This window comes from Felis catus, chromosome C1, assembly GCF_018350175.1.
Source record: "Felis catus isolate Fca126 chromosome C1, F.catus_Fca126_mat1.0, whole genome shotgun sequence".
Taxonomy (NCBI): domain Eukaryota; kingdom Metazoa; phylum Chordata; class Mammalia; order Carnivora; family Felidae; genus Felis; species Felis catus.
This window is the reverse complement of record NC_058375.1, coordinates 994,983-1,008,161: the sequence shown is the minus strand read 5'-3', so window position 1 is coordinate 1,008,161 and position 13,179 is coordinate 994,983. Positions and strand designations below refer to the sequence as shown.

Genomic DNA, 13,179 nt, shown 5'->3' with positions numbered 1-13,179 from the left:
CGTTGAGGGCAGATCATGGTTCCTCCGGGCGGGGAGTGGGAGGGTCACAGGTGCCCACACGACCGGAGAAGACGGGCTCCAGACCACCTACCAAGGTTCTGACACACACTTAACACACTTAGAAGAGCAACGGCCCGAAATCTGTGAGTCCGCAGATGGGAACAGGCCCGAGCAGCCCCGGCCACCCGGCCCGTGGCGGGGGGCGAGTCAACCCTCACTCCGCTCCCCTGCTCCAAAGGGCACATCTGGTGCAGAAACCTGGACCTCCCCATGGACTCGGCTGCGTCTGTGAGGCTCCCCCCGCACAAAGCCTCGCCCGCTCACGTGTGTGTTGTGTGTTGGCATTCACGCTGCAGCAGAGGCAAGAGGGTTCACGCCACCATCTGGCTCTGACAGTTTGCACAGGTGGCCACCAGGACGGAAGTGTGGCAAAGGTCATCGGACCCCGGGGAAGAGACCCCCGGACCTCTAACCCCGAGGGTGACTTCAGATGCAGGGCAGAGATTTTCCACAAGGACCAGGAATCACGTCCCCAGGCGATACGGCTCCCTTGACAACCTGCACCCCCAGCAGCGACGTTCACCCCAACGCAGTGCTCCCCGGGAAACGCTGCTGGGGCCCGGCCCGCCTGCGGTGACGTCAGGTGATGATGCAAACCCACGCCGCGGCCAGAGAGAATAACGGTACGCTAACTCTGGCGAGAGCATCGGGAGCTTTAAGGAGCCGAAAAATGGAGGGGACGTTTAAAAACGGAGCAGTGGAAGCAAAGGTGGTTTCCTTTTTCCACCCAGAGAAAAGCCGTGGGAATCTGAGGGCACGCGGAGCCAGGCTGGGCTGGTCTGTGGTCCTGGGGTCATTCCCAGGTCAAGGGGTTTGTTCACTTTGCAAAGCTGATCAAGCCCCGATCCCAGTGGAGGAGGAACTCTGCTTTCTTTGCCAAGGCGGCGGCAGACCTATGTTTTCCTCCGTTTTTGGTCTACAGATAAACCTAAGACTGCTTTCGGCGTTTCCTCAGAGCAAAACTGCACCGGAGTCACAGGGCTCACCTCCCGCTAGTGGGTGCCTGGCACGCGGGGCAGCTCCCGTGTGGCACGAGTCCCTTCACCCACAGCCCCTCCCAACCCAGAGGGGGGCCGGCGACGGGTGGAGGAGGCCTGGGGCGGCCCTTCAGCATCGGATGGCCAACCTCTGCCCAACTCCCCCCAGCCTGCGTGTCCGCCACCGGGAAGGGAAGGAAGCAGGACTGAGGAGCCCAGGTCCGCGCCTAACCCTGCCCTGATCCCCCCCCCCCCCCCCGAGGGGGACCGAGGGGCTGTGCCCCGCTGGCTGCAGTAATCCCGGGCATGGGACCCCCACGGACCCCCACAGACCCTCAGAGCGAGAGCCCAGCGTGCACTCACTCCTCAGAGCCGAGGACCTAGCACCCCCTCCCCCACGTCTCCCCACCCCTGGGGAATAAAGCCCCCAGCCCCCCAAACCAGTCAGACGGAAACACCGATGCCACAGGATAGAGCGAGCTTGGGTCAGGGGGTGATACTATGAACTAGGTAGGGGCCGGCGCGACCTGTTTGTAAATAAAGCTTTATCGGGACACCGGCGAGCGTCGGTGTCTCCGTGCTGCGTAGGGCTGCCTGCACCACGGCAAACACTTCCGACATGAACCGAGCGGCCGTCAGAGGTGAAAACCCTTACTGTCTGACCCTCTGAGAGAAGGTGCAGGCCCCTGGTAGGAGAAATAAGGAGGGCTCGTGCGGCGACCTCAGCACATCCGCGCCTTAACGGTCCGCCCGGTGACCTCTCCCCTACTTCACACGCGGGTGGCCGGGGCCCTGCAAGGCTAAAGGACTCCCTCGGGGTCACGGTCGCTGTCGACGACACCTGATGCCACACGAGGCCGGGGCACCGAGACCCCCGGCTCAGAAGCCCCGCTTGCAGGTGCCTTTCCCACCCCACGGGGGCCGTCCCCCCCCCCGCCCCCGAGGGAACGGTCCCGGGAGGAAGGAGAAGCCGCTCGGGGGACAGAGGAAAAGAAGAACTCGTGGTGAACGGCAAGGAGGGGAGGCAGGAGGCAAGGCCGGCGAGCCCCCCAGGACCGGGCTGGTCGATGATGGCAGAGAGGTGCCGGCAAAAGGCGGAAGCTTCCGGAGCGGGAGACACTCCAGAACACACCCACCCGTGGCTGGGGCCTGGAGGCTCGGCCCGGGGACGCAGGGGCCGAGCTGGGGCAGGCGTCCTCACCCGGGAGACGGACACACAACGGCTCAGGAGGCCACCCGCGCACGGAACGGAGCCAAGCAAAGCAGGAGAGGCCACCGCCGCGAAGCGGCCGCAGGACGCCGGCGGGAGCGCGTTCCCGCCAGGAAAACGTAAAAGTCATGTGAACAAAAGCTGGCAGGCAGAGGGGGAGGCGGCTCCTTCCACAGCCCCAGCCCCAGCCCCAGGCGTCTCGCGAGGTCCTGCCAAGAGACGCCAGCGCAATTGAGAATGTTCTAGAGAATACAAGAGAAAACTCAAAAATCCAGCGAGGACGGCGCAAGAAGCGTGCAGAACGGATACTGGTGAAAACTCCTAGAAGAACCACCCGCCAACCAAATCTAAAAGCACATTGACAATAATGCACGCACGTGGCCTTGTCCCCCAGGGAGCCAAGCAAACGTCAACCCCACGTGTACCTCGTGACGGCACAGCTCAGGGGCTTAGTAACAGCTGCGTCCTGACATGGTGGGGACACTGACAAGTCCTTTCTCCCTTTTACTATTATTCTTTATTTTTAAAATGTTTATTTATTGTGTGTGGGGCGGGGAGGGGCAGAGAGAGACTCCCAAGAAGGCTCCCAGGTCAGCACGGAGCCCGACGCGGGGCTCAAACTCACAAAACAGGAGGTCACGACCTCAGCTGAACTGACTCAGGTTGCTCTTCAACCGACTGAGCCACCCGGGCACCCACGGCCACGTTCTTTCTGGACGGTAAACTAGAAACAAGGCCACTATCCCTGCTGGTTACTGGCCTGTCCGCTCTCAGCCTGTCCGGAACCTTCATGCAACTCCTGGGGCTGGGAGCCTGCAAACTGTAGCCCAGGTTCCCGGGGGAGGCCCCGGAGGAGACCAGGTGACAGTCGTCCAAGCGTCAGGAGGGGACGGCTCCGGCAGGCGAGGCACCCCTTCTGCAGATGCAGAGCCCGGTGTGATGGCCGCAGGTGGGGACACCGGCCTCTGCTGTCCCCCACCTCCCCAGCCTCTTGCGGGAGCAGGTGTCTGTGTGACGCTTGTCAGGTGGCTTGGTGCCACTTTTCCCACAGCAGCTGCCGATGCGCTCACGGTGCAAACATCAGAACACTCCCACGAGGTCGGGAAGAGGCCAGGCTCGCCCACTGCCACCCGCCGCCCGTGCGAGGCAGCACGGGCCGCGTCATCAGAGAAAGAGGTGAACAGACGCGTGGACGGGAAGCGAGGGGCGGCCTCCTGTCTACCAGCGTTCTAAGCACACGTCTGAAAAGCCAGGAGGGCGCGAAGCTTAGCCGGCTGCTCTGCGGGGAGGAAAGAACTCAGGCCGGAATGACACCAGGGAGTGGAGACTCTGCACGGAGAAAACTGTACCCACGTCAAAAAGCAAACAGCAGGGGCGCCTGGGTGGCGCAGTCGGTTAAGCGTCCGACTTCAGCCAGCTCACGATCTCGCGGTCCGTGAGTTCAAGCCCCACGTGGAGATGGCTTTAAATAACTAAATAAATAGAAAAATAAAATTGCATAAAGTTTTAAAAAGAAAGCTACTCTTTTCTGTGGCCTCTGAGGTCACAGTCTGTCCTGACAATTTCCTGGACACCAGGAGTCCTGGGTTCGTCTGAGCCTGGGTTCGTCCTGGGCCAGGATGATTTGGCCTCATGGCCTCATCCAAGTCAGGTCCCCAGGTGCTGAAGGGGCAGTCCCAGGATGCCGCAGAGCATGGCCTGCGCCCAGGCTCCTCTGTCCTCAAGCACACGGCGATAACGCGCCTGCCCCCAACTTGTCCTGGCCCCAAAGTGGCCGGTCGCCTCTGGATGAGGAAGACACAACCACCCACTTGCACACAAGAGCAGTGTATGGTCCCCGGTGGCAGGAGGGCTCGGCCCTGAGGCCCTGGGGACGCATGCTGGTCCCTGAGGGCCCCTCACCGTTCGGGGCTTCGAGACGGTCCATCAACACTGCCCTCGATGTTTCCAAAAGCAGAGCCGTCTACCTGGGCTTGTGAAGGTAAAGCGGAGAGCCCCCCAAAACCTCCTGCAGGTGGGACTGAACGACCCTCCCCCCACTGCGCCCTCCCTGCTGGGGGGTCCAGGGCTCAGGCAGTCCCACCGTGGGAACCAGGTCGGGGCCAAATCTTAACCCTTTCGGACGGTCCAGGTACAAAAGGAGCAAATGCATCGATGGCTCTGCCCACCCCCCCCCACCACGTGACACCTGCTTCTTTAATTCCAGGCTCACATTAAATCATGACTCTGACAAGCGTATTGTAATTTGAATGCGCGGTGGCTCACGCGCTCACAGAGGAGGCGCCCATGCTCCTGCCCCGCTCACGGCCTCCCTCTGATCCCATGGCCCCGAGGCAGCCTGGTTTTCCCCCAGCCCCCAGGGACACGGTTTGCCTCTGCTCAGCCGCCTCTCACCTCCCAACCATCCCCCAGCCTCCACCGTGTGCACAACCACGTGCTGCACGCGAGCTCTCCCGCACTCTCGGGGCTGCTTGGGGATCCCGCCTGGCACCGGGCAACACACTCCATCCCCAGCTCCGCTCTGAGCCTTCCCTTCAGGCCTCCGTGTGCCCACAGGGCCTCTGCTCATGCCCTGACCCCACGCTGCCAACCCTCCAGGGGACTGGGCTTCGGGCTTCCCCAGCACAACACCACCTCGCTGGGAACTGCCATCGCCTCGGTCTCCCCGGAGCCTAAATGGTTGTGCACAGCTTCGGGATGGCCCCTTACATCTACAAGCCGTCTCCTGCTCCTTCCTGACACACACCAGCTCGCCTGGGACACATCCCTGCCACCTGCCCCGCGGAGAGGCGCTAGGGCCGAGCTCCAGCCCCCTCCTCACCCCTGCTCTCAGGGCCTTCCCGGGCCGTCGCTCACGCACTGCGGTCCCTCCTCGAGCCGGGGCCATTCCTGAGTCCCGGCTGACATCTCTCCAGAGCTGCAGGCAAGTATTCGAGTGCAGTTTATAAAGAGCACACAGAATAACACTGGCTAAGTGGCATTCAATACCTAGACACCACTTTGAACCAAGAGCAATTCACTCGAGTGTCTAAGTCGGCGGAGAGCGCACGAGGCTCTTCCGCAAACAAACAAGGGTATAACAGGCTCCTTCTGTTTCCGAGCGAGCACGCCCCCCACGCGGAGTGAGGGTGCTACGATAAACCGAGGCACACGGAACAGCCAGTTAACTGCGAACGGTGTAACGGCCGCGTGCTCATCTGAGATCTGAGATCCCGCGAAGTGAGAAAAGTGTCCCCAGACTACTACTTCATGGGGGGGTTTGCTAAAAATAGCCACGTTAGCCCATTTTTCCTGGAACGGCTCAAACAGAAGCAATTCCTGTTGAGGCAACTTTGGAGTTGATTTTGGCCGCTCGCTGGAAGACGGGCGGTTGGCAGCGCTGACATGGTCTCTCCGCGACGCAGGACACAGGTGTTTACTTTGTATCACAACACGACTGCGCTTGTTTCGTGTGTTCGCGGCGATATTATTGCCGAACCGTAAAACTTGGGGTTTCTGCGTAGCCACGAGCACGGACGCGGCCGCCCCGAGAGGCAGCCACAGCTCCGGTGGCTGATCATCCCGTGGTGTCGGCGGGTGCTCCTGCCCCCAAGGGTCCTGCCCCCGCGGCTGCCCCCACCCTGCACGCTGGGGCCTCGGCACGGCTCTTGACTTCAGTCCCTGGAGGGGGGGGGTCCTGCTGGCGGGAGGGTTTGTGGGCACAGTGCTCACAGACACCCGACCACAACAGGGAGGCTGCTTGTCCCTTGGGGACCCGACACCCCGCTGGCGGTGTCTCTGTTCAAAGGCACAGCACCCACGTGGAGAGAGGCCCTCACAGGGGCCCACGTCCACGCACAGGTGGCCACAAGCTGGGCCCGTGGCGACGGCTCCGTGTCCTACTAATCCCACAGGAGCCCCACGAGGCAGCAGCCCTGCAGCCCCATTCCCAGAGGACACCGGGGCACAGAGAGGCGACCCCGTGCGAGGTCGCACCGCCGACAGCGGGGCTGGGCCTCCAGGCAGAAAACCGGGGACTGCGTGCACGAGTCCTCCCAGCTCTCTGCTCTAGGGGGTCTCTCGGCGAATCGGGGTGACCTCCCAACTGTGTAAGCGGCTTTGCCAAGGCCGACTTGCGAGGCAGCCCGTCTGCCGGAAGGACCCCCGGGCCCCTGGGCCCGGAACCAGGCGGTTCTCCCCTCGTGAGTCCGCATCTCTGCCGTGGATGGCTCAGGTGCGCGCGGGACCTGGAGCTCTCCTCCAAGCCGGTGTGACACCTGTGACCCCCGCTGATGTGTGAGTTGCGTTCTCTTATCCCCATACCAGGGACTTGACTGTACGTTCACAAAACATGCTTTAAACTCCACGCCTGCCTCCGAGGGGCCAGGTGTTAACCAAGTGCTCAGGACACAAAACCGCCCAGCACCACTGCTGCCCCGGAGCCAGAGCCAGTCGGGGAGGCAGGTAGGTGAACACAGCTCATGACAGATGCCCCAGCCCAAGCAGCCAAGCGTTTGGTGCTTCCAGACAGACTGACAGATCCTGTGAAAATGAGAGACAAACCTGTCGTGCCCGTTAATTATTGCCCCCTGCCCCCGAACACTGTAAACAGATCTTCTAAATGTCCGTTTGAAAAGCGGTGGGGCATGAGGTTGTGTCACAGGGGTCACAGAGAGACACGGAATGGACAAGCAGTCCACCTGGGCACATGACACCCCAGGCCATCTCCGGGGGCAGAGAGGGCTGTGCTCCAAGCAACAAAAATGGGAGTGAAGTTGGAAGTCTGGCTTCCCACATCCACATCCCCGTGGTTCGTACAGGGAAATTAACCAAAACACAAATCTTTTGGAATCTCGCCATTCGGGAAGGATATGGTTGGGATGGGCTGTCTTCCCCTGGGCGTGTTCCATGATTCCCAGAGGCTAAAAGGACGCATGGAGAGAATGTACCGAAACACAACAAAGGGAATCTGTGACTGCCGGGCGTTTCCAGGAGCTCTCGGGCAGGAGGGGAGGTGGGAGGGGCCGGGACCACCTGGTAAAGTGGCAAAGGGACGGGGCGGGGGGAGCCAGGTCACAGCAACCTCATCCACATGCCGGGGAGCCCGGATCGTATCGCAGAAGCGACTGGGAAAGTAGCCAGAGAAGCTTCGAGGCAGGAGAAAGACACTCTGGACCTGTGTTTTCCAAACATGGCTTGGGCGCGACGTGGGGGAACAGAGACCCGAGGCCCCAAAGAGGCCGGGGCTCAGGCTGGAGAGAACAGAGACACACTGAGACACACTGAGGAGGTGTGATCAGTGAGACCCAGGGAGGGAACCAGGACCAGGTCATTTATCCCAGGTGCTTTGGACACACAGGGGGCAGCCAGTACAGGTGGGCCAGGGGACTGAAGGTCAGGAGGGAGTTGCGGGTGGACGTGGGACTGTAGGAGTCGCCGGCCTGACTTACAGCTGAGCTGAGTTACCACGAGCGGGACAGACGCTGTCGTCCTCAGAAAGGCCTGCTTGCCAGGCTGGCCCTCGGCTGACTTGCCCGGTAGTAGCTCCTGCCACCGATCAGGGAGGGCGGCCCCGCTGGGCACCAACAGTATGCTTTCTGCTCAACACCTGCTCGCCTTCCGGCAGCCCAGAGTTCTGCTATGTGCCAGGTGGAGGGCGCCCCTTTGTCAGCCCCCGTAGCCACCCCAAGCTGTCACAGTTCCTTGCTGGACGAGCACGGGCATCCTGTGTGACTCTGCCCTTAGAATCTCCCGCCTGCTTTTCTCCTGACTTGGCCCCAGGCGTCTCTTTCCTTTGCCAGTTTTGCTTTATACCCTTTCACAGCAAGAAATCTTCACCTTGAGTCCTACTGTGTGCCGGTCCCATGAGTTCTCCTACGAAATCACTGAACCTGGGGGTGGTCTTGAAGACCCCGACACAGAATGTGGTCAATAATTTTTCAAATAAACAAACTGGGTGAGTTCAAGTCAACTGGCTGAAAAGAATTCTAAATATATGTTGACTATCCTAGACCAGTAGTTTTCAACCCTTTTATTTGAGTTTAACTTTTTTTTTTTTTTTTTTTTTTAGAGAGAGAGCGAGTGAGCACTAGTGGGGTTGGGGCAGAGGGAGAGGGAGAATCTTAAGCAGCCTCCGCGCCGTGGAGCCCAAGGCAGGGCTTGATCTCATGACTGTGAGATCATGACCTGAGCTAAAATCAAGAGTCGGATGCTCAACCAACTGAGCCACCCAGGCCTTTTGAAACAGCAGGATTCCTATATATCTAAGTTTATGAGCGAAGCCGTTAGTATTCATTCATTCATTCTGCTTGTCGGTAAGACCTATAAGCACAGAAACCCACCTCCTGCCCACAGTGGCATCCCAACACCTGACCCAATGCCTATATGCCTAGACTCAACTCAGTGGGATGTTTTCATTAAATATTTTATAAATGCAGTGAAATAATTTAGGTTCAAATGCATGACATTTACTTAATACGACACCAGCTAATGAGAATAACAAAGCTAGTCTGATGAGCCAAAGAAAAAGCCCCATGCTTGCAACTCAGAGGACCTCACATACGATAGTGAAAACCTTATGCCAACTCAGTTTCCACGTAGTTCAATTCAGAAAGCAGCACTCTTAGAAACACGCTCTTTCTCTTACCGACTTGTTGTCTGGAAGCAGGAATGTAAGCCGACCAGGAAAGGGTTGCTGGATGCCTGCTCAAACACATGCTTCTCTGTCTGTACCCAGTCAATATCCTGAAATAGAAACCAGGGTGTGTTAATGAGGCTCCCAAACACCCTTCATCCCGGAGAAGGGGGGCAAGAGAGACATGTCTCTTACCTCTGCTTGTAAGAAGACGGTGCACCCCGGAAAGGAAAATGTCCACTAAGAAATATATCACCATCACCATCCCTGCCATCCCCACCATCATCACCATCAGCACCTCCATCAGCACATCTCCACCTCCACCGCCAGCTCTGTGCTGGCCTCTGGGTTGCAGGCTCTCCATGCACTGCCTCAAAGGCCCCCCGCGGCCGCCTTGGCAGCTGGGTATTATCATCTGCACTTAAGACGCGAGGGAACAGGATGGACGCCTAAGCAGATTCCCCAGTATCCCATCCCATGTCTCGCACCAGCTCCTGCCACAGGCTATCTCCCTCCCAGTCCACGCTGGACTTGGGGGCAAAGCTGCAAAGTCAAGTTACTCTAGAGCCACAATGATTCCTCAGCTTTGATTCCATTCCAACCCCAAAAGCAGAGGTAGAGGAGGTTCCCAAACTTCCAGGTTAAACCTCTCCTCCTAGGGGTTGAGAAAGCGAGAGGGAAAGGAATGTGTCCAGAGCGGCGCCGCCTGTCCCTGAAGCTTTTTGCAAACAAAAGAGTGCACTCTTCAGCGGACCAACGACCATGTCGGATTCGTCCTCCTTGGGCTCAGTCTGGAGCCCCCTCTCTCCCCCAGAAGACCCCCCCGTGCACACCGGCTGCAGACCTGACGTCCGTGCAGGGCGCTCCCAGCCCACCTCTCCCCGAGCTCCAGACTCGCTCGGGCGATGGGTGCTGGGTAGCCGCACCGGGCATCTCGCCCTGCAGAGGAGGCCTCCCGCAGCGCCCGACCAGCCTGCGCCATCCGTGCTCCAAAGGGGCTTGGGTCCCCAGGTGCTCAGGCGAAAACCCTGGTGAGTGGCCGAGACTCCCCTCCCCTCCCTCCCCTCCCCCCCCCCCCCCCAGAGTCCAGCCGCCAGGGTCTCCCACTCCACTGCTGCCAGGCTCCCGAGTCTCCAGGGCCTGGAAACTTCCCCACTCGTACTCTCTGTTCTGAGTCAGAAGCCTGACATGGGGGTGGGCCAAGGGGGGTGGGGGGGTTCTTGACTCTTCAGTGCCTCCATCACCACATCGGCTTCCCTGGGTGTCTGTGCTGCTTCTGTCTGTCTGTCTCAACTCTTTCTCTGCCTTTCTCTAGGACACCTCTCATTGCATTCAGGGCCCACCCACATAACCCAGGATGATCCCCCCAAGATCCTCAACCTAATTACATCTGCCAGGACCCCACTTCCAGATTCACAGGCTCCAGGGATTAGGATGCAGACATATCTTTTCAGGGGTCACCATTCAGCCCACTGCGGTGCCCCTACGCCTGATGTCCACAGGCCAGACTCACAGTCATGGACGCTGGGGTCTCCCTCAGACGCAGACACGCACACAGGCAGCTATGTGACATGCAGTCTTGCACACACACAGACACGCCCATGACACGGGCAGACGTGTAGCGACACACCCGTGACACACGTGGACGTGCACACACACTCACACACATTCAGCTCCCACTCACTGACTCCCAGAGTCACGCTCTTCTGGAGAGACCACCTAAAAGTCCCACCGCCACACCTTGGGCCCCAGGGGATGATCTGAAAACGCCAAGCATGAACCAAAGCAGTAAGTCTCTCCTGACCTTTTCTTTCAATTCTACAAACTTGACCTCACACATTCCACTAACTTTCCGGTTGGCCAGGGTGCTGGGAGGGGGCGTCTGGAATCACCCTGCAGTGCTGCTTCTCTGAGCCGCAGTCTCCTCACCTGTGAGCTTAGCACTCAAGGGCCAGTTGGGCAGTCCGTGCACTGCACAAATGCACCCTGCTAGCAGAGCAAGTAAAAGCTCCAGTTCAGCCCTGCCTTCTCCCTCCAAACCACCAGTCGGGGCCAGGGCAGGGCAGCCTTCCTGGGTGCTCTGGCGCCACACACACCGAGCTGCCTCATGCGCAACAGGGCCGGGAGTCACAGGACCACTGCTACCTGTGAGCCAAGGACGTAGAAGCCGCACTCAAGTGCGAGAGAAAAAGACCCAACGTCCACGAAGCCAAGAGGCCCACGGAGGGACGCGCGACGTTACGAGTCGCCACGGGAGTGCAAATCACACTGCCATCTCACACCTGCCAGGACAGCGGTAATCAAAAACAGGAAACAGCAGTTCCTGGAAAGGGCGCGCAGAAAGCGGGACCCTCACGCGTGGCTGGTGGGAATGGGAAATGCTGCGTCTGCTGTGGGACCGCTGGCTGACTCCTCGAACAGCTAAGCCCCAGGAGCCCTGGCGCCCCGGCGCCCCCACTCCCGGGAAGACCCCCCAAGACCTGGACGCGGGCCCCGGAGCAGATGCCCGTAGGTGAACACTCACGGCGGCACGGATCACAGTCGCCAAAAGGTGGAAGCCATCCCGACCTCTACCGACAGGTGAGCGCATAGACCACGTGTGGTCTGCTCGCCAAATGGAGTCTTGCTCAGGCTTAAAAGGCAGGGCGGTTCTGACTACACGCAAGGGCCAGAGGCAGGAGGCCGGCCGCAACGGCCGCACGGGGCTTCCTTCCGGGGGTGCCAACGGCCCGGAACGAGACGGCGGGGACGAGGCACCGAGTATACACAAACGTGTACTTGGACATGGCCGCAGCGGTGAATTTTGTGACGAGTGTCTTGCTCCCCTTGACGGGGCAAACACGGGAGCCTGCGGGTCCCCACGAAGGAGGCGCGAGCCCGCGCCGGCCCTCACCTCGTCGTCATGGACCAGCTCCTTCTTCACCACCTTCATGGCGTACATCTGGTCGTTCTTCTTCAGCCTCACCAGGAGGACCTTGGCGTAGCTCCCGCGCCCAATGACCCGGATCAGGTCAAAGTCCTGCAGCCCGAGCCCCTGAGATATTTTGATTCCATCCATCCCGTCGATAACCGGCTTGAGGTCCTGAGGGCGAGACAGAACGTGGGAAAGGGCGGGACCCCCCCCCCCCCCCCGCCGAGGGTGACGAGTCCCTGCGCGGGGCCTGGAGCTCAGGGCACGATTCTGCTCACGGGCCCCGACTCTGTGCCCCGAAGACCACCCCGGTCCCGCCACTCCGAAAGCCCGTCATTTCTGCAGACCGTGGCCCAGTCGCCAGCCACAGGCGGCCCTCTGTGGGCACGTGGGTGACGGGGGCCGGCCTCCCCAGGACAGGCTCCCCCGGGGGCTACAGAGCAGAACCAGCTGAGATCTGCAAAGCCCCGAGGTCGGACTCCTGGAAATACATAATGAGACCGAAAGGTGATCCGATTAAGAACAGAGGCCTCCCTCCTAAGAACTGTCTCTGGCAAGGGTATCTGTAGGGGAAGCAGGGGGTAACTAAGTGCTCCTGACTCATGCCAGACGGGGAATGACCAGGAAGGAAAGTCAGGAAGTCTGGGCGCCATCTGTCAGGTCCTCTGGGAAAGCTGTGGTCCCAGCAAGGCAGAGCTGTCCTGAGGTTTTGTGGACGGAGGCTGCACACTGGAGTCTGTGTGACTTCTCCTCAGTCACTGGAATCTTCTGATGCCCCACCGGCCGCCCCAGAGCCGGCCACACACAGGGCCGAGCCGAAAATCTCAGTCCAAAGCCGGGGTGGAACACAAAAGGGCAGCAGCAGGCTTCCCGGGACAGAAGGAGTAAATCGTGACCCTGGGATTTATACTGACAAATATGTTGGTCTCAGCCCCATTCCTGGCACGGAGTTCCCAACACCCCTGGAGCTCCCTACCTCACAGAAAAGGCATTTTTTTTTATGTTAATGAGACAACTTTTGAGAAGCCCAGGCCACCTAAGGATGGCGGTGATTACCAACCCCCGCTGATTATAGGGCGTCAGAACTCAGCCTCACCCCCTGACCTCCGGGGAGGGGAGAGGGGCCGGGGTTGGGCCCATTCTCCAATGGCCAAGGCCTCATCAGTCACGCCCCTGTTACGAAGTCTCCACACAAACCCAAAAGGACCCCGTCTGGAGAGCTTCTGGTTGGTGACACGGGGAGCGGGCCTGGACGGAGCACGGATACCCCGCCCCCTCCCCCCAGCCCTGGCCCCGTGCACCTCCTCCATCCGGCTGTTCCTGAGTGATCTCCTTTTATCACAAACCAGGAACCCAGGAAGCAAAATATTTCCCTGAGGCCTGTGAGCCGCTTTAGCAAATTAACTGA

General features: G+C 59.8%; 1 protein-coding gene across 3 annotated transcripts in view; it reads right to left on the bottom strand.

Annotated features, from left to right (window-relative positions):
* The window catches only part of PRKCZ (protein kinase C zeta), a 100,029-nt gene that overhangs the window by 11,010 nt on the left and 75,840 nt on the right, over nt 1-13,179 (bottom strand). For all 3 annotated transcript variants that reach the window (XM_023257963.2, XM_045034939.1, XM_019836008.3), the window contains 2 exons: nt 11,754-11,942; nt 8,873-8,970 (listed from right to left, as the gene is read on the bottom strand). In XM_023257963.2, coding sequence (XP_023113731.1) covers nt 8,873-8,970; nt 11,754-11,942 — 287 coding nt within the window. The remainder of the gene's footprint in view (nt 1-8,872; nt 8,971-11,753; nt 11,943-13,179) is intronic.